Source organism: Equus caballus, chromosome 28 (genome assembly GCF_041296265.1).
Source record: "Equus caballus isolate H_3958 breed thoroughbred chromosome 28, TB-T2T, whole genome shotgun sequence".
Classification (NCBI taxonomy): Eukaryota; Metazoa; Chordata; class Mammalia; order Perissodactyla; family Equidae; genus Equus; species Equus caballus.
Genome location: NC_091711.1, coordinates 47546211 through 47571952, shown reverse-complemented (window position 1 = coordinate 47571952; position 25742 = coordinate 47546211). Strand labels below are relative to the sequence as shown.

The window sequence follows — 25742 nt, the reverse complement described above, 5'->3', positions numbered from 1 at the left end:
AGCTGAGTTTACGGTAGAGGATGACCTTCTTACACCCGGGACAGGGCTATTTAAAGGAACGTGACACTGAGCCAAAAATGTGGGGGCTGCAGAGCCACCTTCCTGAAGAGAGGCCCAGATTTTCCTTCACTGGGATCCATTTCCTTTGGCAAAGCAAACTTTGCAATTGCTGCCAGTTAGCTCCTGATACTTTTCAAAATAGCATAAATATACCAATAGTGACAGCAACCGAACTAACATCTGCATGGCACTTTATAGAATACTGTCTGTAATACAGATGTAATATTATAATAAAATAATTATAGTATATAATAATAATATATACCATACATTATGATATAATTATAATTATTATATATTAGATAATATATATTACCTAATATATATATTAGCTATTAGATACATTACAATTATTAATTATACCTAATATAATATTTGATATTATGATTATAAGTAGAATATATATTTATATAATATTATAATTATAAATAGAACCTATTTCTATAATGTTTAAATACATACTTATATAGCATAATGTATGCTAGAACACAGTCCGACACTGCCAGAATCTCACTTAGTTCTGGTAGTGGCGACGTGGGGCTCAGGAGCCGTCCCACCCTGCCAACGCTCGCTCCACCACAGCGCGGCTCCCGCTCATCGCAGATTTACCACTGTCCAATTCTTCAAGATAGGAAGCTGTAAACGACATGTCACCAGCCGATTAAATCAAGAACTTACCTCCACAACAAATTATAGCAGCCACAAAAAGGGAAATATCACTGTCGTCCAGTTCCAGTGCATTAAACTTCATTGCAAAATCAAACTTAGGCTCCATGATATCACAAAACGGTTTTCTCAGGCTTTTTAGGAATTCACGAGTGATAAAACCACTTCCATATGCTACCAGCATCCCGTCTTTGTTCATCACGGAAGACAGCATTGTAAATATGGCCTCATAAACTCCATATTTCAGCAAAGTGACTTGATCGTTCAAGTCCAAGTTTGCGAAGCCGGGAATGGACTTGGCGAATTCCGTGAGCTCCGTGACGGTCTCTACGGACGTGCACTGGCAGCAGTGGAAGATGCGGACTTCCGCTTCCTTGTTCTGGATGCCGTTGGCCACCAACTTGGCCACGAGAGTCTTCTCAGCCATACACAATGTCTCCATGTCATGTATGACAAAAGGCTGCAAAGAAAGACATTGGAATAAGTCAGGTAATTGGGAACAAACTGTCTTCCTAACTGTCGTTAAACTGACGAGCAGCCACCGCGCCCAAGTCACCTGTGGAAAATCAAAATAGGTACCAAACACAGTCCTCATCCTTCAACAGCCTCAAAATTAGTTCCAGACAGGACGACATTAATAGAGAACCAACAATATAAATCAGTAAGATAGTAATTGTCATTGCCCGATGTTGGGTAAGGGTTTCAGTGCTACGAAAGTGAAGTACTGATTTTGGCAATAAAGCTAACAAGAGAATACCAGCAAAGCACTTCTAATATTTTATAATATTCTCTGAACTCCTAAATTCTACTGCAATAGGCTTAATTACAATAATTCTTACTTTTACCATTTTATGAACTTTAGAGATAACCATCATTATCTAACACTGACTGTTGAATGAATAAATTTGGCATGAAATATATACAACTCAGAAAGCTGGCATTTGTGTAGAAATAAGCAAACAAGCATTACTAAACGCTTGCTCTTTGGAGATAAACTGGAAAAGCCTTGACGAGCCTGTGTTTCCCTGTGCATGAGACTGAAGCCTTCCATGGGTGCTCCATGTTCTGGAACAAGTGCCAAAGCCCCGTGGCAGCTCCCTATATGTTGTCATACCATTTGTATCCAAACCCACTGGTCCTGCCATTTTATAAGGATCTAGTGGAGGAAAGGAGAGATGGTTGGCTATGATATTTGAAGCCAACATCCCCAGCAAGGATTATATGTCTGGTGGGGCTTCGGAGAACGGGCACAAACACCACCGCTGGCCAAATTGTATGCCAGATCTGTGTGCGGAGCAGAAGAGATGACAGCCTCTAAGGGAGCTCTTGATTGATACGTGTTCTACAGACCAGTGATCAAGTGGGCTGAGGCATTATTTTCAGTCCCTGCTGGAGGACATGAACAAAGAGAGCACAGGCAGCCCAGTGGTTTTAAGAATCACTCTGCCAGTGGGCAAAACACATCACTGACATGCATCTGGACCCACGGCATGACACGTTCCCCGTGTGTGGGCTCACGAGAGCATCTGGAGGAGTCACAGCCCAAAACCATCTTCAGGGCACCTGTGGGGTCCACTTGGCACAGGGGCACGATGGAGGTGTTGAAACGATCCCATGGGCTGTCTTCAAAATTTTAAACAGAATTAGAATTTGCAATGAGTGTCAGACAAAAAAGTCTGATCCCACATCTGAGGAAAAGGGCTATTTTTAAAATTACCCATGAATAAGTGAAAATATTCTAAATACAAAATTCAAAGCCCAATTTCTAAATATCTCAAGTCTGATTAAGGAAGACTAAAATGATCTCTCTCCAAAGACCTTAAAAGCAAGTCAGATTCCCATTATTTTGGGGAAGTTTGGGGGGGACGTTCTGCTTCACAGGAAGTTGGAGCTCAGATTTAAGAAATTAACATTTATAGGGTGCACAGAGAAATGTTTTTAAAGGATAGCTGGCAATATTCCCTCAATTCAGGAAAATACACCATCAGGCTGCCTTGACTTTATGCAAATCACTGCCTTTTTAAAAGTACATTTAGCAGAAATTAAGGTGTTAAATTAAAAAAAAAAAAGAGTTCCATGGTCAAAACAATTCAAGAAGCACTGAGTCAAACAAAGTTAGGGCCTCCCAGAATCTTTAACATAACGAGTGTGCTCTATAAATCAGGGCAAGCGGCAGTTCCCAAGGTGTTTGATTACCAAAGGCTTATCTTCTTTCTTTCTTTTTGGTAGAGCATCTCACAGGACTAGCGCATACTACACTAGCTACATAATTTGCAGGGTCCAGTGCAAACTGAAAATGTAAGGGCCCTGTGTTAAACAAATGATCCAGAACTCCAAGACAGCAACAGCAGCGCATTAAACCCCAGGGCGGGGCCCTGCCAAGCCGGGGGCCTTTGCAAACAGGTCACACACCCAGGAAGCTGGCCCTGGACTAGTTTTATGTGAAACAGACTCTCATAAATGGGGCCTTAAACAGTAACAAATATTTCATGGCCTTTTTATAAAATTATCACTTGGATTTTAGAAGGCAAGTCTCACTAACAGGCAAAATTAGAAAGCATTTGAATTCAAAATAAGTGCCGACAGTAAGAAACCAAAGTTCTGGGGGCCAGCCCCGCGGCCGAGTGGTTAAGTTAGTGCACTCCACTTCGGCGGCCCAGGGTTTGGCCAGTTGGGATCCTGGGCACAGACACGGAACCGCTCATCAGGCCAGGCTGAGGTGGCGTCCCACACAACAGAGCCAGAAGGACCTACAACTAGAATGGACAACTATGTACTGGGGGGCTTTGGGGAGGAGGAGGAGAAGAAGAAGAAAAAAAAGAAGATTGGCAACAGATGTTAGCTCAGGTGCCAATCTTTAAAAAAAGAAAAGAAACCAAAGTTTCTTAAAGCTAAAGAGAAATTGTATAGTAAAACACTTGAAAATTTGCCAAACTTCAGTGATAAACATTCTTGAGAAGACTATTTAAAAAAATCCATGCAGCTTATATTTAATTTTGGTATGTGCCTTCTACTCTCAGGTTTGAATATGAATATATCTGACATTACAGGTGGCCGATTCAAATAAAGAAAGCACGTTGTAAAGATTTTAAACAGCACAAGGCAGAAAGCTGCCCAGTGTCCCCTCCAATCACTCCACGCCAAGACCGGAAGGTGCCCCTAACCACACAGATTACTCTTGCTGACAGCCGATGGTGTTCCATGTGTGTTAATGTGTAGAATTCATCTCCAAAATACACTTTTTTTTTGAGGAAGATTAGCCCTGAGCTAACACCTACTGCCAATCCTCCTCTTTTTGCTGAGGAAGACTGGCCCTGAGCTAACATCTGTGCCCATCTTCCTCCACTTTATATGTGGGACACTTGCTACAGCATGGCTTGCCAAGCAGTGCCATGTCTGCACCCAGGACCTGAGCCGGCAGACCCCGGGCCACCGAAGCAGAATGTACGCACTTAACCGCTGCACCACCAGCCTGGCCCCTCCAAAATACATTTGAACAGCATTTTCTATGAAAAGTTAGGCAGCACCATTTTGTAGGAGAAATTTAGTTGTGAATTATTGGTAGAATTGCTTTGGATGAAATTATTTAATAAGCTTTTGGTTAAGTTTTACTACACATTTCTAGAAACAGTATAAAATCTTAAGTATCTAAAGACACCTTAAGTAGTCTGTATAATATTTCAACATAACACAGGAGGCAAACCCCGCGATGTAGTGCAAGGCAACGCCCATCCGAAGGGGCAGTGCTGTCCCGGGACGGTGCCCGGGAGGCCTCCTTGTCCCAAAGATTTGGCAATGTTGAGAATAATGTTGGAATTCCTCTTTCAAAACGAGTTTTAGAACCCCTTCTGAGCCACATGTAAAAAATTAGTCTCCTTGCTTCACTTATTTCTTTTCAAATACGACATTTTACTCTGTTTAATCCCAGTTTGCGAACAGGCTGGCTGCAACTGATTTATGGTCTTGTCTAAAACTCAATTATATCCTCAGAGGATGAAGATTTTCCATACCTGAAGGTATTCAAAGACTCTAAAGATAATTCCTGACAGTTTTGAGCAATACGGGAATCTTTGCCATAAACATACGCCGTCCCCTTCATTTGAAGCGCATAAAGTTCTGACCCGTGTGTTAGATTTAAACGGCAGCAGCACTGCACTCCCGTCACCTAATTCTGCTCTGTACTGCTCAAGTCGAAACAGTCAGTGCTATGAGTCGGCTTTTTTTTTTAACTGAACACCCTCCCCCTTTGTTCAGAGGTACAGCCAGCTTCTAGAACCAGAAGCAGCTGAGCCTGAGAGAGAGTGAGTGCGTGAGAGTGTGGGAGTGTGCAAGTGTGCGAGTGCGTGAGTGCGTGAGTGCGCACGTGTGTCCCTGTGCGTTGGGGTCTGAGTCCTTGGTCGCACACAGGGAAGCAGACACCCTCAGACAGGCGCTGACGTCAACGCTCCTCACAGTCTCATTTGCACCTTGCCTCCGGGAAAGTCTTTTCATGGCAGATCAACACATCTTTTTAAAGCACTGTTGAAAAGTGCCTCTCTTGGAAGCCATGCTCAGAGGAGACTACTGTTGCCCCGTTCCCCACCTCTGCTTCTGTCCCTGTCACCCTGAAATCCAGGGGCAGCAAGCTCCCCTGACAGGCTCTGACCAGACAACTAAGGGCCTGGTCATTTTCTGGCCCATGGTGCTGAAGTCTCAGGCTCAACCCAGCTCGTGTCCAGATAGAAACAGACATTCGCTATCCATCCTATCTTCCCCCTTCCTTCAGCTAAAACCCACTTTCCCCTAAAGCGACTGAATCTGTGGCTCCCGTGTGGCTCCCTTCCTCCTCCTGAGGCCCCCTCTCCACCCCTCCCTGCCAGCCCAGCAGGGTCCCCGTCCTCATCTACTCAGCACCCTAACCAGTTCCAGGTCAGCCAGTCTTTGCTTTTTCTGACCTCCAGGTCATGGAAGTGGTTTCTACAGAACAAAGACCGGTCTCCTGCAAGGATAAATTCAGCTCCCCACTTCCAGCAAACCAGAGCCCCGCTTTCAAATTAAAAGTCCGTCCAGCACCTATCTTTCTCTATCAAGGTTCCAAAGATCTTAGGGCCAAGTCGGGGTGGGGAGAGCTCAGGAGCTCAGGTGGCCCTGCCCAGCAGTCCTTGCGGAAGGAAGCTGCTCGCGGGCCGGCCGGGAAGCGCGCCCAGCCCTGAGCTGGTGGCACAGCAGCCCTGGCCTGCTCCGGGGTCGATGCCTGTGCTCCCACACAAGCTCGCGGTCCTCATGGTTGTGTGAATAAATCAGTTTACAGCCTAGACAAATTCACGTCCCCCTGCCCCGCCACGCACCCTCTGGTGGGTTGGCGCCCCCTCTGCAGCCATGTTAACATTAGACACAGCCTCTCCGAAGCACCCCAAGCCTGCAGACTTGGATGTCTGCAAAACAGACTCCGCTTCTCTGACCCACTCCATGTCCCTGAGCATCACTGAGGGCTGTCACATCCTCCCAGGTCGCAACTTTCATGAAAAGCTTACTGAGGGGTGAGCGCAGGTCAAGGTGAATATGCCAGGGACCAAGCTTGGTCTCTCCGACCCGCTTCCCACCAACAGACTGAAGTGCCTTCCAAACCATGGAAGAAATGCAGGCCATGGTCCCGACATCCACTGACTGCAGTGACAAAACCAGGGCTCTGTGAAGAGACTCCAGCAGTGGCAGTGGGCGTGCCACCTGTCAGCTCTTCCTCCAGACTGAGCACAGACAGAAAAGCAGAGACTGTGGCCCCTGTTGGGAGCTCTGAGCTCTGGGGTGCACGGGGCTGGGTGAGGAGACGAGAGAGCCGTGCCTCTCACACACAGAGGACACGGGTGGGGTGTGAGCTCAGCCTGGAGCAGCAGTGCAGTCAGACACAGTAAGCGACCCTGGACACTCCCTGTCAGACGGGACCTTGTCAAGGTGCTCTGGTCTGGAGGTGGGGGCGGGGGCAGGCAATACACCAAATTCTGTTTTTCCGATACGGTGAAGCCTAATCCTAGACGACTGGTCTGTTATTTGTTTCCTTAAGAACAAAATAAAGATTCCTCTCCAAGAGGAACTGTGCGCGAGGGTCCTCCAGTGCCCAGGCCTCGGCGGCTCCGGCCGAGGGTGACGGGGCTCCTTCAAGGCCTGGGGATCCCAGTGGGCGTGCAGAGGGTACTCGATGGGAAGCAGATCAATGTTAACCAAGAGTGTTTAGCTAAGAGAAAAGATGACTTTTAAGTTTGCTTTAAATTTTGAGACTCCATTGGAGAAATAGAAGCTCTCAGAGAGATCTAAAAGAGACCAAAACTCTAATTTGGGGCTATACCAATCATTTCCAGGATAGAAATTCAAAGTTAAAACTCACTTTGCCTTCACCCTTGTGCTCCAGGAAGGAGCCTCTGGGCCGCCCAGCTTGGGTGCGGTTTTACCAACTTAATAGACTTTGCTCGAACCCTTCTGGGGCGTCTCAGCCTATTTAACTAGAGAATTCACTGAAGAATTAAGAGATGCAGTAAAAAAGGGGTTTGGTTTGTTCATGAAAGTAAGCAGCTTGTGAAATACTTTATTTTCCTGTGACTAAAAATTCCAGCTCATAATTCCCAGTAAGGATTGCTTCAAGCTATTCATTAGTACAAATTAAACCTGTTTCACCATGTCCATAGCAAAACGGCAAAATATCTTTATTTGCCAGCCGTGGACCAGCCCCCTCTTTGAAGGGAGCTCTGAGATTAGTTCTGCAATGGAGACAGAGACTGAGGTCACCGTGGGGTGGGGGCAGACGACGCGAGGCCAGGCGGTGATGAAGCACTGGGGGTCCACGAGGGACACTCACAGTTGCTACTGAAAAGGTCCAGAACTGTCCAAAAAGACACTGAAGTTTCCGTAAAGAAACGACCCTTTCTAAGCCCTGAGATGTCACTGCCTTCTTGTTGAAGAAAAAGAAGGGGGGCGGGGCGGGGCGAGGGGTGGGACAGAGGAAAGGACGGAGTGGTTTTAGGAGAAGGGAGGCAAAGGCACGTTTTGAGTGGGAAGTGAATGGTTTCATTTTCTAGCATTAAAATAGGGATTTTTTTAAAAATGTACTTAAGAAACGACTCTAGAATCTGGCAAGCTATTCAGGTTTTTTTTAGTGTATTAATTACATAGCCATTATAATAACTTGGTTGCTAGGAGCTCTGAGGTGGCTCAAACCCAGAAGACAGGAGTTGTTGTTAAGCTACATCTCAGAGTCTCTGAGGAAAACGTTTCCACTCCATTGTCTTCGGTTTGCCTTGGGAATAAATATTATTTTCTCAACATTTCACACATGTTTCCTCAATCCTTGTCTAGGACTCTAGTTGACAGGTTGCCAATAGAACGCTGTAGACTCGTAAGAAACAGCAGGAAAACACCTACTGGATGGTTGCTGGCTTTCCCCGCGAGGATGACCCGCGCCTTGACCTTGTTCATGTTGAAGTTCTTCAAGTAGGCCTCGTAAATTCTCTTGGCAAGAGACTTGAGATCTGCGGTTTCGGCGTCTTCCATGTCATGTTCACATGTAAGAATTTCTGCTTTCAGTTTTGCTTTTTCAGATCTTGGCATTCGTCCGAAGCGAATTGCTGGGGAGTTGGGAGAGAATGGAACAACGGAAAACAAACAGAAATGAACAACACAGCTCGGGATAATGACTAACAGCCGAACGAAAAGTTCGCACCATGAACTAAACAATGAATAAAAATTTGCGGGCAAGTTGAAATCCACTTCTCAACACGATCCAACTTCGTGCTTTGGAGAGATGAAGGCAAAACTCAAACTCCATAAATCCCGGACTTTTTAAAAAGGTTAAAAGGTAACAACATTACTCATTTCACCAGTAGGATGGGCTTAAGGCCGCTTACTCTCGTTAATTGATCCTTTAGGTTAAGGAGATGGAAATAAGCTTTACAATGAGCTTACATAATGTTTTTCTTTTCCCAGAAGGTAGACATGCCCTTCTCATGAACTAGTTATTGTAAATTTACCTTCATGTAGTAATTAGCATGTTCTAAAATTAGAGTCTGATTGAATAAATGAAATTCATAATATGTTAAAATGTTTAAAATGGCACAAGCCTCATATGTACGATATGAACATAGAGACATCCGCAGTGACTTCCGATCGGTTTTACTATCCTCTATCACCGTCTTATCTGAAGTTTCTAACCGTGATCCCAAGTGCTCAGCTCAATCTCAGCTATTTGAGACTTTTATTTTCTTAAGGTATTACGGTTACAAAATAATGTGAGTATTAACTGTTGAACATTCATTCAAAAGACAGTCCATTTCAACTCAACAAGGAAGGTGAACTGAGGCATGGACTGGGAAAATGCAGTAGGCAGCCTTACCTACCATTATGGGACATCCCAACCGAAAGGCACTTGTGAAAACGACAATATTGGCACTTATTTCGATTCTTTTTCTGGATCTTGCAGCTACGTTCACATTTGTCATATACCAGCTTCAGTCGAATCGTCCGCCGGAAGAAGCCCTGTGCGGTCAACACACAGTTTGTTGAAGAGAACGACCCACTAGCGAATCAATGCTGTTGCTTCATCCACAGTTCTTACCGTTCATTTATTATTTCTTTCAAAATGAAGTAAGTTTAGAGAAATAGCTCTTCTAAAAAGTCTGACATAATTGGGACAAATTGAAAACGTTAAATTTCATAACACGTAAAATGAAAAACAGTAAAATGAGGTGGACTCAAATAAGTTCAAAATGTCCTCATCTGGCTCGGGAAGACACAATTATAGTCTCCTAAAGAGTCACTCGGCCCTGTTCAGATTTATACAAACGTAACTTTTTCCTCTTGTATAACATACCATATTTGTGACGAAAAACTTTCTAGGCATTTTCGTAAGAGAATATTAACTCCCTTAAAGACAGAAATTATAATAAAATATAGTAAACAGCAGCCAGCTGTTTGTAAACAATTTTCTAGCTTTATAAAAGCATCTTAAACTTTCGCCAGTAAGAAACAACTTTAGTATTTAGTACACAAAAGATAAAACTAAACAAAAGTAATGAAACCATGGCCATGCAGAAAAGGCCACTTTGCAAGCAGCTTTTTTAAAGGTACATGTTTTTCTAACTTGGGAGGGACTTTCTATCTGCGTTGGGTTCTTTTTTCCTCTCTGCTTTGCAGTCATTCTTGCATATTTCTGATGTGGGGGGTTCTGACCGGCCCGCATGAGAAGGGGCAGCCGTTTCTTGGGGAATCTAAGAAGGCTGATGTCTTCACTTGATCGGTATGTAGGTTTGTAAAGTAGGATGGCCAAAGAACGTATGGGATGATGAGGAGGGGTGAGGAGAGAGGGTTTTAAATGTCAGGATACAGCGATGCCCCACAAATGTGGTCCACTCGGCCTGTGAGCAGACCTCTGAGGCCAGGCCTGGCCCAGGGCAGAGGGCTAGGGTTTCATAATGCAGATTAGGTAGCATGCCATGAAAGGCTGCGGCATTTTCCAAAGTTAGGAAACACCCCAGCGTGCGCAAGGAAAGGGGATTTCTGATTTTAACCCCACACTCAGATTACCGGATCTCCCATGTATCATATCCGTGAAGGGCCAAACCTGAGAATGTACACATCATTCTAAAAGTATGCGATGATTCAGGGGAGGCTCAGGATATAAGAGTATGTGGTCCTTCTCATCATGCTGGAAAGTCATAGAAGGGCCAGTGATGCAGTGGGCAGAATACTGGAGGGCGTGGCTTGCTGGCCTTGGGTCACACACGTTTAGAGGTCCAGCTGAGCGGGCATAAGAATGAGGGTGAGCACAATGGCGCCCACGGTTTGGGTGGAGAGACCCCTGACGTGCAGGAAGGGACTGCTGGGGGAGTCGGGAGCAGCTGCAGGAGGAAACTGCACTGGGTCTGGTCCTCACCTGGCATGTGCTGTGGGATCCTGAGCAAGACACTCGACATCTCTGATGGCCATGAGATCCACTATCCTACCTGACCTTCTGGTGAGGATCGAGAGAAAAAGTGGGCAAAAACTCTCTGACCCCATGTTCAAACGAAAGGGTCATTAAGGAACACACTTCAAGTTATTTACAAAGTTCAGTCCAACAATGCGCCGTAGACCCTCGGAAGAGGGAAATTAATGTGTTATTTAGGTCAGTTTCTTATCTATGATTTTTTGCAGATCTGTTTTAGTCACGACGAACATTTGTGTATAAGACAAAAGGAAGCACACACGGTCCCTGAAGCCAGCCACCTTTCTCCTCCTCCAGGGTCCACGCACCTTGCAGCCTTCACAGGCATGAACTCCGTAATGGTACCCCGAGGCTTTGTCCCCACAGATCCTACACTCGATGTTCAATGCTGTGCTGGAAGATTCATCGGTGCTGCCAGGAACCACAGGATAAGTGACTGACGAGGGACTCGAAGCGGGTGAAAGGGTATCTGAGAACAGAAGAGGAAAGATGTGCAAACAGTCACGGCATCCCCATCCTATGTCTAAGTCAGGTCTATGAGGCTAGGGTTTTGCATGTGAGGTATTGAGGGAGGGGGCGTCAGCTAATGGGCAGAGCTGCCGTCCTAAGTCGGCCCCTGCCTGAGGCTGTCCCACCTGCTCTGTGCTCATACGATTACCATCGTGCTGCCATCCCCAGAGCTCTTGCTGAGGGGTCCCTGGGTTCTGGAGCTGCACATCGGCTGCCTCACAGATCCCTCCACCCCGGGCTCCCCAAGCCCTCCCCACTCGATGCATCCTACAGAGAACCTGTTACTGTGTTTGCTTCCTTCCAGCTGGTCTGCAACTGTTAGCTCAGTAAATTGCACCAGTATCAAAATCCATGTGTGCAACACCAGAAACATAACCCATGGAAGAAAAAAAAATAAATTGGACTTTCTTAAAATTAAAAACTTCTGCTCTGCAAGAGACTATTAAGAAAATGAAAAGACAAGCCACAGACTGGGAGGAAGTATCTGTAAAACACATCTGATAAAAGACTTGTAACCAAAATATACAAAGAAGGCTTAAAACTCAACAATAATAAAACGAACAACTCAATAATGGCCAAAAGATCTGAAGAGACACCTCACCGAAGAAGATATACAGACAGCAAGTAAGCATATGAAAAGATGCTCCACATCACTGGTCATCAGGAAACTGCGATTCAAACAACAATGAGACTCACTGCATACCTATTATAACAGCTAAAATCCAAAAAAACTGGCAACACCAATTGCTGGCAAGGATGTGGAACAACGGGCACTTTGATTTATTGCCGTGGGAATGCAAATAACAGCCACTTGGGAAGACTGTCTGGTGGTTTCTTAGGCAGCAAAACAGTCTTATAGGAATTACACTCCTGGAGATCGCCCAAGCAATCTGAAAACGATGTCCACACAAAAAACTTCCAAGACTGTTTATAGGAGCTTCACTCTTCATCGCTAAGAATTAGACACAACCAAGATGCCCTTTTATAGGTGAATGGATAAACAAAAGGCCAGTCTGAAAAGGCTATCTACTGTATGATTTTAAACATATGATAACTGGGAAAGGCAGAAGGGTACAAAGACCAGTTGCTGGGTGGGCATGGGGGAGGCAGGGTTGAATAGGCGAAGTGGTGAGACTATTCACATGAAAGCGTAGTGGTGAACACATGAGAGTTCGCATCTGCCAAAACCCACAGAACTTCACAGTACAGAGTGAATCGTAATGTGTACAAATGAAGCAAAGATGAGTCAGCAGGGTTAGGATTCCAGGAAGGAAGGCAGAACGCGACAAAACAATCGAACTGCATCACAACTAAATGAAACAACCTCACTGAGGGAGGTGGGAAGAAGGTGCCCTAAGTGACCTTGGAAACGAGTGGCATCTGTAAGACTAAAGGCAAAAGGAACTGCACATAAGCGCTGGGCGTTAGCTGATACAGTTGCTTCCCCCGGGGCTACCTGTGCAGCACTGTACACGTACACTGGAAATGAACAAGCGATTAACTGAATGGTGGATGGTGGCAACCAGGTTTCTTATTATTGGAGTGTGAGCTTACAGGTAAGCAAAGAAGGAGTCTAGAATGATCCATGTGGTGATGGATTAGAGTTGCAGACATCAGTATGAACTCATGTTTAACTTCATATAGATACAGATGGCTACATGTAGAAATATCTACAGATTATGTGCATATACACTGGTTAGGATACACACATATGCGTCTTTGCTCTGTGAGCCGTAAGAGCCTAAAGGAAAAGACACTCCTGTAGGAAGGTGAACTGCTTAGAAGGAACAATACCCAGGACTCACATGGGGCTGGGTAAGTCCTGTTCCTCCACCTCAGAGTGGAGAATCTCAGAATGCATAGGGCATTGGGTGAAGCACTCAAAAGGGCTTTGCTTTAGGAGTGGGGCAAAATCGCCTTGAGAGTCGACACTGCCGCGGTTCCATCCAACAAACCTTAACAACCAGATCTGAGCGGATCATGTTTTAAGTAACTTAACTGCGTCCCAAACAAAACTCAAAAATATTTATGGGAATACAAAAACACCAATCACCAACAAAGTTCACAATATATGGCATCCAATAAAAAAATTACAAAACATGCAAAAAGGCAGAAAAATATACCCCATGATGAGGAGAAAAACCAATGAACTGAAAGTGACCTAGAAATGACACAGATGATAGAATTTGTAGACAAGACATTTAAAAAAGTTATTATGACTGTATTTTAAATGTTCAGGAAGCTAGATGAAAGACCGCACACATCACACCCGCTAGAATGGCTGAGATGCCAAAGCCTGACCGTGCTGACGACAGTGCGGAGGAACTGGACTCGCGCTACAGGTGGGAATGTAAAATGGGACGGCACTTTGGAAAAGCTTCTGGCAGTTTCTTAAGTAGCTACACAAATGTGTGCCGTAAGTCGCGGCCATTCCGCCTGAGGCATGACGGAGAGAAGCGAGAGCACAAGTCCACACAGAGACTTGGGCACAAATGCTCACAGCAGCTCCACGTGTGACTGCCAGAACCTGGAAACAACTCAAATGTCCATCCACACGGACAGGTGCCTGTATAGGCAAACAGCGGCACAGCCACACGCCGGATGAAAGATGGGAACTACTGAGTCAGGCTACTGCATGGCTTAATCCCAGAATGATCTTTCCGAGTGAAAGAAGCCAGACTCAAAAGCACACAGTGTATGATTCCATTTATATAAAGTTCTAGGAAATACACACAGATCTATAAGGATGGACAGCAGAGCAGTGGTTACTCAGAGGGAGGGAGGCATGAGAGGGGAAAAGAGAGATTATAAAAGGACGCCAGGAAATTTTGGGGTCTGGTCACTATTATGATGGGGTGATGGTTTCACATGCAAAAATGTGTGTGTGTGCTCATCAAATGATACACTTTAAATAAGTGCAGTTTACTGTACGCCAATAAGGCTCCTAAGAAAAATAGAGGTAAAGACAGATTGGTTGAGCAAGCAGCCTCAGCCAGGCCATCTCTTCGAGTAAAGTCTAAAGTGAATACGCTGTCTATACGGCACTTCCGTGTGAGCAATTTACATAACTTAGAAATATCACCCAAAGGATCAGATACGAAGAAGAAAAATCTAATTTGCAAATAAGAAATAACCTTATGTCTCAAACTAGCTGGTAACAACAACACTGAAAAACCTGCAAAGGAAACAAAGCACGATTTTAAGAATTATGAGATGATTCCAAACAACCAAAAGGATGAGTACCAACAGTAAGGAGAAGCTGGAAGGAAGCACACGTGGACGATCGCACCCCCACCCCAACAGCCAGTGGCCCAAAGTGAAGGATGTGTGTCCACTACACTTCCATGTGGCCACTTTTTTGTAAGTTCCCTTTTTGTCTTTTTGCTATAAAGTTTGTTGGAATTGGTTAAAGACCAATTTGGAGGGCTTTCTCTCCCCGTAAGAACTTGTCTGTAATTTACTGAGACGGGAAAGTGCGTGTCAGCTCGTGGAGCTGGCTCGATTGTGGCTTTCCATGGACTGTGCAGACCACAAGGCCAGTTTATACGAAATTCCCAAGTCTTATCTGTGTCAGAACTTTCAGATGAGTTAGAAATCTATTTTAGATTGTAGTTCTTGACAATGAGCTAAAAGACACTAGTTTTAGCAAAGGAACCTTGAATTAAATTAGACAGAAGAACATAATTTCAGATTCCTCCTGTTCGAGGGCGAGGCTCTGGGAGAGAGAAAGCATAGGCAGAGTGTCACTCTCTGGACTCCTCCTGGAGAAGGCAGGAGGGCGTCTCTGCACCCCTCCCGTTCCCTGCTGGGAGAGAACTTTCCAGAGGCTTTATAACTGCACATCCACCCCATTCACATAAATTCTTTATTTCAGAACAACCTCTAGGGTTTGGCTGACCCAAAGAAAAAAGTATACTCCTGAATTCTTTCATTATAAAAGGGACTACATTTTTTCCAAAGAAGGGAAAAAAAACTGCCTTCCTTAAAAAGAAGGAAAAAAATGAACAAAAAACAGATAAATCTTTTCAAATCCAGATAAAAGAAAAAAATAACAATTTTCTGAAAAATAGTCAATATAAGAAAACAACTGACCAGCAGGCGGTGTGGCTATAATGTGGGGAATAAAGGACCCATTCTGAGGGGTTAAGACCTGGGTTTTGATCTCCAGCATGTCCCAATGTCCTGGGGCCTGCCTCCTTCATTAAATAGAACAACGAACTTAAAGCGTTGTTCTTGGGATTCAGTGAGATAAGGTATGTGCGGTGGCTCACACAGCACTCGGTAACCTGGGCTGTCACTGTCACTAGTGCAAGCTGACCACGCGGTGACCTGCCTGGGCTCTTCAAGGCAGTCCCACACCATGGAGGAATTTCCTTGCTCCCCTCCCTGACTGTTTCTGGAGGCTGCCATCACCCCGCATGCTTGCTCTTTTCCCCCAAAGCACATCCCCTCTAACGTGTCGTGAGAAAGGGAATCAAAGCTTGAACCATTGTTAAAGGTCCGTCAGGGACACTACAAAGGCTGCTGGGCCATGCAGGTCCCCCGAGTCCACTAACCTGTCATGTCCTCATGGTCTCACATGGATGGCGTGACTGCTGATTTACTAAGCTGGGAACACCGCTGGCTTTCAAAAGGGACGCTCATGCTAACGTGCACAGAGCTCGGCTTCAGAGCCAGCTGAGAAGCGTGGGGTCGAGTCTCGGCACCCTCTCCTTCTGGCTGTGTGACCCAGCCAACTTACCTAATTTCTCCGAGTTTATTCCCATCTTTGGAAAACAACCACAACAAGCTTTCTCACTGAGCGTTTGTGAGGATGAGGAGAGCCCTGGCACATGCTGCCTTTTTCTTCTGCCAGGAATGCTCTTTCCCACTCTTTTGATTTTTCTTAAAGTATTTCCAACATGTAGAAAAACATACAGTATAATACCCACCACCCAGATTTACAAATGGTAATGTTTCAGCCCACCGCCTCATGTCTTTTTTCAAAAGTACAACCTGGAGAGAGTTAAAGCCCCTGAAGACCCCTCCCCAGTCCCACCTCTGTCTCTCTCGGGAGCCGCCCAAGACTTTAAAGCTGGCGCACTGCCTGGCGTTTGAGACGTCACATGAACTGAATCACACTGAAGATGGCCTCGAGCTTGTTTATTTTCATTCGACACTGCTTTTTAGACGGACTCCTGTTGACACACGGGGAGCTAGTTCATCCTTTTAAGTTGCTATAAAGTCTCCCACCGTAGGACCTCCCACAGTGCAGCGGTAGGACCTCCCACAGTGCAGCTATTGCCTTGTTTCCGTTCTTTGAGATCACGAACACGGCTGCAATGCACGCCCTCTTGCACGTCTCCCTTTCAATGCTGGCTGCACCCCGTGGGCTTGCTGGGGTTCAGAGCACACACGCGTCCAGGTGCCGTCTCCACGCAGTGGTCAGCACACCGCTTCCAGCAGAGCGCAAACGCTCCCTTGCCCTGCCTCGAGGGTCGGCACAGTCACTGAAATGATCTTCAGGGAGTGGGAGGAAGCGAGAAGACAGCTGGCAGAAATGCATTCCAGGCCGCGAACCTGACACACGGGCAGGCGTGGAAGGGCATGAGCAGAGACTTCCACCAAGCGCCGCCAGGGAGAACCTTCTCTCGACTGCCCGAGAGCCCCTCTGTTCCACGCTCACAGTGGAAGACCGTACACACGCCTCGTCACCAAGCACAGCTCCTCCTCCCGGCTAATCCACATTCAACGCCTTCAGTCTCGACCCAAGACCCTCCTCTCCAAGAAGCCTGGCGGAGCCAAGTCCATCCAGAGGGAGCTCCCGTCACAGCGAGGCTGCAGTTCATACCACGTTATCCGGGGCTGGCTTAAACGTCGCCTGGAAGGGTGGGCTGCTTCGTGATTTCCTCTTTGCCAACAACACCGCAGGTCAGCTGAGCAGACCCCGCACTTCATTGCTTTGTACCCACCTTGCCCGATACCTGATGTAGTTCCTAACGCGGTGCAGGAAGGAGGGAGGGGCTTCACAGACATTTCCAGAGAAAAGGGCATCATTTTTACTACAACAGGAGTCTCTGCTTCTAAGAAATATAAACTCACAGCATCTTTAAAGTGCAGCCGACCATCTCGACTGGATGCCCAGCATGATTTGACTTGTGCGCAGCCTTTGAAGGAAGGCATACGATGAGAAGCGAGACACAGCTTAAAAGCTGCAGGGCCCAGCGGCCCTGGAGGCGATGCTTTCCCTTGTCTGAGATTTCCCTGCAGAAGGACGCGACTCCTTGTCCGGCTAGAGAGAACAATTTCCTCTGTGGAAAGAACATTTCTAAATAAAGCTTTCTGGGAGACAGCACACTCACCTGTAATAACAGATCCATCTGATCCTGGACCACTTCCTAAATACTGGTATTCTGTAAAACTAAAGCTTCCGCAACTGTCCTCGCCAATGGACTGCGAGAGCTCTTGGATGTTTCCCATTTCTTGAAGGAATCCTTCCGATAACGGGCTGTCCAGATCATCAGCCTCGAGAGGGGAGAGAGGGCAAATCGGGCTTTCCGTGTCCACCATCGCGACAGACGCACTGATCTCGCAACGTGCTCCGACCTACTGGGAGGAGGGAGAAGCAATTGGTGAAAACAGCAGAGGAGAACTGGTTTTCTCTGAATGAAAACATCATTGGTCAATGAAGATGAACCTGAATTCATAATTCATAATCTAAATCCATAATCTAAATTCATAATTCACAATCTAAATCCATAATCTAAAAAGCAACTTTGTTGACCACCTGTTCTCAGCTTGCATCTTGGTAAGCACTCTAAGAAAATGAAAATCTTCCAACGCAAAATGTTTAAGGAGCCAGAGCCGATAGTCCAGGAACCATTCATTCTCTCTGAGTGCACACTGTGTGCTGACCTCGATCCACTGTATCTGAGATGGAAAAAACCTGCCACGGACACAAAATCCCTGCTCCCCAGACACCCCTTCCAGTGGGGACACAGTGAGCAAGTCAACAAACACACCTACGGAATGTCTGATGGTGACCCGATCATGCAGGACAAATGGCTGGGGAGTGGACACTGCTGTACACCAGGAGGCCAAGGAAGGCCTCCCTGACTCGGGGACAGTAGGGACCTGAAGGATCGAGGGAGTGAGCTGAGCCGATGTCTTGGGGGAGAATGCCCCAGCAAAGCGAACAGTAAGAGCAAGCCCCAGGATGGAAGCACGCCAGTCAGTACATCCCAAGAAGGATCGGGCCAGTGTGACTCAGGCTGAGGGGCAGGGAAGCAGGAGGGACGAGCAGTCGGTACACACCCTGGGTGCAAGCTCATGCGTTCCCCTTGTGCCCACAGGGTAAGTCATGTAGGTATTCCTAAAAAAATGACTGCGCTGTAAAAAACACATTGTACAGTTCTAAAAATCTACATGGGCGAGTCCCTGACAAAGCTGGACTGTTTCAACTAGCAAACGAAAGAACCCTCTCCATGTGGGCCTGTTATGGGCTGAACTGTGTCCCCCCCCAAATTCATATGCTGGGGTCCTAACCCCCAGGACCTCAGAATGTGGCTGTATTTGGAGATAAAGTCTTCAAAGAGGTGAGGATGCTAAAATGGGGTCTTTAAAGCTGGCCCTAATCGAATCTTACTGGGATCCTTATAAGAAGAGGAAATCCGGACACTTAAAAAGAGACCCCAGGGATGCACGTGCACAGCGGGAAGACCACGTGAGGTCACAGCCAGAAGGAAGCTACCCGCAAGCCAAGGAGCGAGGCCTCGGGAGACACCAGAGCTGCTGACGCTCTGATCTGGGATTTCCAGCCTCCAGGACTGTGAGGAAATAAATGTCTGTTGTTTAAGCTGCCTGGTCTGTGGGACTTTGTTAGGCTGGCTCCAGCAAAGTGACAGGTACAAAATCAAAACAACGGTTCTTCCCATGCTGGCCGGCTTCCTGTTCTCGCTCAGACTCGTGAAACCACTTCCTGTGACGTCCAGACTAGAGCCCAGGCTCCTCAGCACAGCAGTGGGGCCCTCACGGCGTGGCCCCTCCTGGTCTAGCCCTTTTCCCGTCCCCCTGTGCCCACGGCATCAGCGGCGCTGGGCTATCGCCTTGTCCTTCCTTCCTATCGCAGGCCTTGCCTGCACAGCTCCATCTCTGGGCCTTCACCCGGCTCCACCCTCCTGAGCTGCCCTCCCTTCTCCGCCTTCCTCAGGCTGCACTCCAGGTCCACTCCTCTGAGCCCGGCAGAGTCACTCATCACCCAATGAGGCTGACGAGGTGACATTTAGGTTCCGAAATTGTTTCCCATCTGAAATGGTCAGTGAAGCCCACAGCTCGCATGGCAGAGAGGACCAGAAGGGGTGCATACGGTTACCATCCATCGTGACCACAGAACGCCAGGCTCTTGGGGTGGAGTGAGAATACTATTCCAGAGCAAATCTGTGGAAGGTCCTCGTGTAAAATCATTTTCACACTTCAGCCTTGCTCAAAGGAAATAGTAACTTAAGTGCAAAGGTGAAGGGATGTTTGGTTTCCTTTAGAAACGAAAGATGGGTACAATCCACACATCTGTGAGATTCACATCTCATGCTTGGAATTCTGACCATAAGTTATCATAGTCGACAACAACACACAAGGAAAACTATAACAGCATCACTAATCTTTCAGGGGATTTGAAGACCTTCTTTCTCTATAATCTATTAGTATAAATCAGGCTGTGAATCTGCGCATTTTTCTATCGTATTTTATTCTGCATTATATCTGAAGAAAGATTTCCTCAAATGGCAAGCAAGATAATGGGGTAAGCAGCACTTAAAGTATTTTTCACCATGAACAAAAGGTTCAAAACTGTGGTCACTAACTTACTACATTAACCATAAAGTCCAGCCTAATAGATATCAGCTAACTGGGCAGAGGCTGTGTTACCGCTGGAGCGGGACCACCTCTTCCTCCACCCCTCAGAGTCTCGGTGCCGCGATGGAAGCGCGCGGACGGCAGCCTTTTACTCCCGCAGGTATTCCATCTTCCAGCCGGGAGAGCCGGAACAGGAGGAACTAACGTCATGATGTTAGTTTCCTTGTCGTTACAATCAGGGAGTCGGAATGTTTTGAGATCTTATCATCTTACTTTTCAGTCGCTTTCAAAGCAAACTTGAGATTTATTTACAGAACATCAGTCTTCCTGTTCATGAAGAGGTGAAGGAGATAAAGTCCCTCCAAAGAGTGACGTAACACCTGAACTCTGGCCAGGGGACTGGCTTTTGCACAGATCACTGGACACGCTGGCCCTTTCTTGCTTCCAGCTACAGCAGATAAGGAACAGTTCCCTTTGAACGCGTCCCCAGGTAAAGGGCTGAGGCCGAACGGGCACACACTCTACCCACCTGCCCTGTGGCTCCCGGCAGGCTCTGGCACCTGGCTCTGCCCCATCACTATGGCTTCTGCTCAGGGAGCAGAAATACCACTGGAAGCCCCCGCCTCTAACATCCACATAACAGTGCCACAGCCTGCTTCACGGAGAAGAGCGGACCAGGGCCAGTCACTGTGTCCTACGCCCCCAGTGCTCTGGAGTGACAAAGAGGTGCAGAAAACAATGTGTTTTCTCAGCAGCTGCCAATCTGGCCCAGGAGGCAAGACAAAACGACTGGAGAAAGGACAAGCAAACGCAGATGGAAGTGAAATAGCTCCTCGGTTTCTGGCACAGAGAGTTTCACACGAGCCGAGATATGAGCCAGGGGGCAAAGGAAAACTGAGAAAAGGAGTGGCTCAGTCCTCGTCCCGGCAGACGTGATGTTCTGTGTAATCCTGGCATTCCTCCTTCACCTGAGGCCTGCTGGGTTTCTCAATGCATTTCTTTCCCCATCCAGTCGAAATGTTAGAGCTGCACCCTGTATATCGAAACAAATGGAAACTGCTGCAATTCAATCTTCAGGTCTTAGTAACTGAACATTTGCAATCAAAATAATCCTTTGAAAAAACAAAACAAAATAATCCTTTGAGAACCATGGAGCAGAGTATACGAAAACTACAGAATATTTAAAAAAAAAAAGAAATCAAGGGGCTGGCCCGGTGGTGCAGTAGTTGGGTTCATGAGCTCTGCTTCAGCAGCCCAGGGTTCGTGGGTTCAGATCCTGGCTGTGGACCCACACACCACTCATTGAGCCATATAAAGTAGAAGAAGATGGGCACAGATGTTAGCTCAGGGCTAGTCTTCCTCACCAAAACGGGAAAAAAAGAAATCAAAAAGAAAAGAAACGAAGAAACAGAGAATTCTGTTACTGTTTTATGTTACCTAAACATAGGGCAGGTGAAAACACTGGAAGAATTGTAACATTAATTGATAACCTTTCACACTAAGGTATTTTCCATTTTGGAAGATTAGCTAAAATGAGTTATTAATGGTGTAATGAGCTCTCAGTTTGTGAAGCCAGGGAGGGCTCGGCACACTCCCCTCTGGGTTCCCATGGCACCTTGGGCCCAGTTCTGACAGAGCCCTAATGACATGCAGTATTGGAACTTTTCACATCTGTCTCCCACTATATATGTTCCCCGAGGGTAAGGAATGTATTTTGCTAATCTTTGTATCCGTACTTCTGGCACAATCTCCACTGTGCAGTAGGTGTTCGATTTCCATTTCTAACACTTAGCTAAGGCTGGTATAGACCGCACTCACGAATTACTCCATCAGCAACCTGGTGAAGGTGTGTGAGAACTCACCCGGCTCTGCGTTAGCATCTACAGGCTGCCGTCACCCTGAGGGCAAAACGGCACACACAGGCGTCCAAAGACAACAAACCCTAAGGACATCTAGAGCAGAAGTCAGAGTGGTTCTGTGTTGGGAAAGTGATCACAGATTTGCAGAGTGAATCGCAATCATCGCAGGGACTGAAGGACAAAGCAAGAGGACAAATCAAATCAAAGCAAAATAGTGAACAAAGAAGCCTGTGGGCAGGAAAGAGGATGCTTCAGACGGGGATGCAGGGAGCAGACGAGCTGCTCGTCAACACTGTATCCCCAGGGAGAGGACCGTGCCCACGCTGGGCGCACAGGAGGTGCTCAATACAGATGCAGGTAAAGGCACGCACAGACCATCAACTGACTCTCTACCTCAGGAGCAACAGAGAACTTGGCAAACGCTCTGTGATAACACCAATTAGGTGCTTTGAAGGCATAAAGAACCTTCGTCATCGGATTGGACCACTGTCTTGCCGGCTCCCAGGGCATTACTGTATCTTACCCATCTTTGCGCCCCCACATTGTTAACAGGGTTTCTTAGACCCAGAAGATCCTCCCTAAACACCTCCTGAAGTTAAACATTAAATAACAGTGAGCTATCAAAATGGTTTTTATGCTACGGAATCAGATACTCAAGAAAAAGAATACATGAAATTGGGCTTGAATTTTCACACTCCTAACTTATCTCGGACACAAAAGGGTCGGGATGAACAGCCACAAACATTAGACTTTGACTCTGCTCTACTCGTCTTTCTGTAACCAACCCTAGTTTATTGTACTGTGAACCCTCTCCGATTATCACGCTTAATAAGGGCCACCTCGTACAAATCTCTTCACATTCTCCGTTGCTAAATTAAGCCTGAGAAGACTTCATTGAGTGATTTAAAGGTAAAAGGTGGAAATTTTGTCAAAGGAGTACCATTTATGTGGCAGGTAAGACAACTATCAATGAATTTTTGTTTTCCACCAGTTCTCATTCACCACCTTGTCAGATTCTTTATACTTTTCTGTATACTTTCTAGAGATCGTATTTAATATTTAGAAGCCTTTTGGCTTAATTTGTGGGCTAGGATTTAAACAACATTTTAAAATAAACAAAAGAATCCTAAAATGCCCTCTGTACCTTTACCTGGCCCCAGGAATTCACCGAAGTAGATTAATCATTACCACCTGTAGAATGATTCACCTGTTAAGTAAGTAAGTACAGAACTTGCCTACAGAAATATTTAACACGGAAGAAAAAAGTACCAGGGAACAGCAGTGGTAAAGAAGCTAATGACTGGCTGTTAATGAATTAATTCAAAGGCATTAGGAATAGTCCGCACAGCACACAGGCTTAACCAGAGCGATCTAGAGCTTTCCTCAAAATGCCCAACACCTTAAAATTTTGTAATCAAAAGAATTTGGCAGGTGAAATGGGTGACAAGTTCAACGTGGCACAAAAGAGTAGCTGCGAGCCTCTGTACCTTTCTCTGTACAGGGGCAAAAAGAACGTTCTCAACCATTTCCAAGAGAAATTCCCCCAATTTTACACAAAGGTCACACTATGTGATAGTATTTATTACTTCACTTCAAACCCAACACTCTTTCCCATTTTCCTGGAAGTGGACTTATTGTTTTTAAACGGAATCTTACCTTTGTTGGTGGGGATGTCAAAAGAAAGGGAGGCTGCAACTGGGGACACATTTTGTGTCTGCTGCAATGAAATCTGAGTGAGCTGAGAAGCCTGTCACAGAATCGAAAGCCAACGGAAAAGAAATTCCCATCTACCACACAAAGGCTTTGACCCAATACGGACGGAACCAGCAGCAACGGGGAAGACGTGGAAGCGTTCACTAGCCAGATGACGGAGAAGCGACGGAGGACCAAGGGCCTTGCCCGTTACAGAACTGAATGAAGACATTCCAGAACAACGACGGCCTAATGGGTTTTGGCAGAAATGTATCAGACACTCAACAGGCAAATTTTATCAGGCTGAGCCTTCATTTTCAGAGCTAAACAGATGGTTCCCTTTGGGATGGAGGCCACGTTTCATGAACTCCATGGAACAGATGAGTGTGCACCTGAGCTGGTGACTCCTAACATAGGAGGACAGACGCAGAGAGGCAATCTCGGCCTTGGAGGGACCACAGCCGCAGGACAGTGAGTAGGGAGATGGGATGGGGCTGGAGGGGAGGGAAAAGGCGACAAGCAACATTGATGGAGCCCCACCATGGGCCAGGCCCTCAATCAGTTCCACGCACTGTTTCTTTAATCTTCCCAATACCAGGGCAGGGTGGGGGAGTATTGGCCGAATTTATAGAGGATAAAATGCAGAGGTTCAGAGACAAAGAATTTGCCCAGCTGATAGGTGAAGGGGAGACACAAATAAACAAATGATTGTAGAGGCTGCATGATGCGTGCTACCTGGGGAGTCCAGGAGGGTCAGGGAGGCTCCCTAAAGGAAGGGACTCTCAAGTGGAACCCCAAAAGGTCATTAGAAAGAAATGTAGCAGAGGGGCTGGCCCGGTGGCACAGTGGTTAAGTGTGCACATTCCACTTCCGTGGCCCAGGGTTTGCTGGTTTGGATCCTAGGTGCGGACATGGCACTGCTTGGCAAGCCATGCTGTGACAGACGTCCCACATATAAAGTAGAGGAAGATGGGCACAGATGTGAGCTCAGGGCCAGTCTTCCTTAGCAAAAAAAGAGGAGGATTGGCAGCAGATGTTAGCTAAGGGCTAATCTTCTTCAAAAAAGGAAGGAAGGAAGGAAGGAAGCAAGGAAGGAAGGAGGGAGGGAGGGAGGCAGGAAGGAAGGAAGGAAGGAAGGAATGCAGCAGAAAATAATGACAGATAAGAGGGTAACGGGCATTTCTAGGAAAAGGGAACAGCCTCTGTGCACATACAACCTAAAACCTCGTTGAATAAGCTGTTGAGAATGGCTGGCCAATCCACTTTGAGAACTGTGTCAGGTACGCATCACTGCATAACAAACAACCCTAAAATCCAGTGGCTTAAAACAAAACCACTTTATTTGCTGACAATTCTGGGTCAGCGATTTGGGCTGGGCTCAGCTGGCTGGGCCTTCTGGGGTGACTCGTACAGCTGTGCTCATCTGGCAGCGTGACCACAGCTGGATGGTTGGCGGAGGTCGGTGCTGGCTGCGGTCGGTCTTTCTCATCAGGAGGTCCTTCATCCGCCCAGAGGCCAGTCAGGGCTTCTTAAGATGCCAGAATATTCCCAGAGAGCGAGTGCAGAAACAGTGAGGGCTCACTTGTAAATTATACAACATCACTTCTGCCACATTCTGTGGGTCCCAGTGAGTCACGAGGCAAGCTCAGATCCAAGGGGGAATAAACCCTACCTTTGCTGGGGGGAGCCTCGGAGAATTTGTGACCGTTTTTGATGTAGCACAAGGAGGAAGTGGCCAGAGATGAGGCTGCAGAAGGTGGAGAGGACGGCAGTGCTCCCCACGGTGCACTTTACCCAACAAGCAGGAAGGAGTCACGAAAGGGCGCTGAGCAGGAGTGTGGCGTGGGAAGGTCTGCACTGGGATTGTCCTGGCAGCAGGGGGTGACCTGGATTTAAAGAGGACAAGGCGAGAAGCAGCAAGACTCCTTATGAGGCTGTCGTAACTGTCCCCGTGAGAGGTGACGATGCCCCTGGGAGCTGATCTGGGGAGGCCGGGAGGACTGGAAGAAGACGAGGAGCTAACACGGACAGCTGGTGGCCGACTGGACCAGGGATCTGGGACACAGTCTACGTAAACCTGTGCTTTGGCTTCAGTAACTGGGCAGGTGAGGTGACATCCACGAAATCCGGAATATGAAGAGAGGAGCAGGTTTCCGGGGTGAAGAGACTGCTGGGAG

The 25742-nt window shown here is 46.7% G+C and overlaps 1 protein-coding gene across 23 annotated transcripts in view; it reads right to left on the bottom strand.

Annotated features, from left to right (window-relative positions):
* PPARA (peroxisome proliferator activated receptor alpha) overlaps positions 1–25742 on the bottom strand; it is a 66350-nt gene that overhangs the window by 3387 nt on the left and 37221 nt on the right. For 12 of the 23 annotated variants that reach the window (XR_002804487.2, XM_070253554.1, XM_023630982.2 and 9 more), the window contains 5 exons: positions 17527–17770; positions 10984–11144; positions 9090–9228; positions 8119–8321; positions 739–1186 (listed from right to left, as the gene is read on the bottom strand). Coding sequence is in view for 21 of the 23 variants with exons in the window: in XM_070253554.1 (XP_070109655.1) it covers positions 739–1186; positions 8119–8321; positions 9090–9228; positions 10984–11144; positions 17527–17734 (1159 nt within the window). In the remaining 2 variants the exon portion in view is untranslated. Of the gene's footprint in view, positions 1–738; positions 1187–8118; positions 8322–9085; positions 9229–10983; positions 11145–17526; positions 17774–25742 lie in introns of those variants that run through there. The other 11 variants (XR_011433431.1, XM_070253558.1, XM_070253552.1 and 8 more) reach the window with 3 other exon arrangements.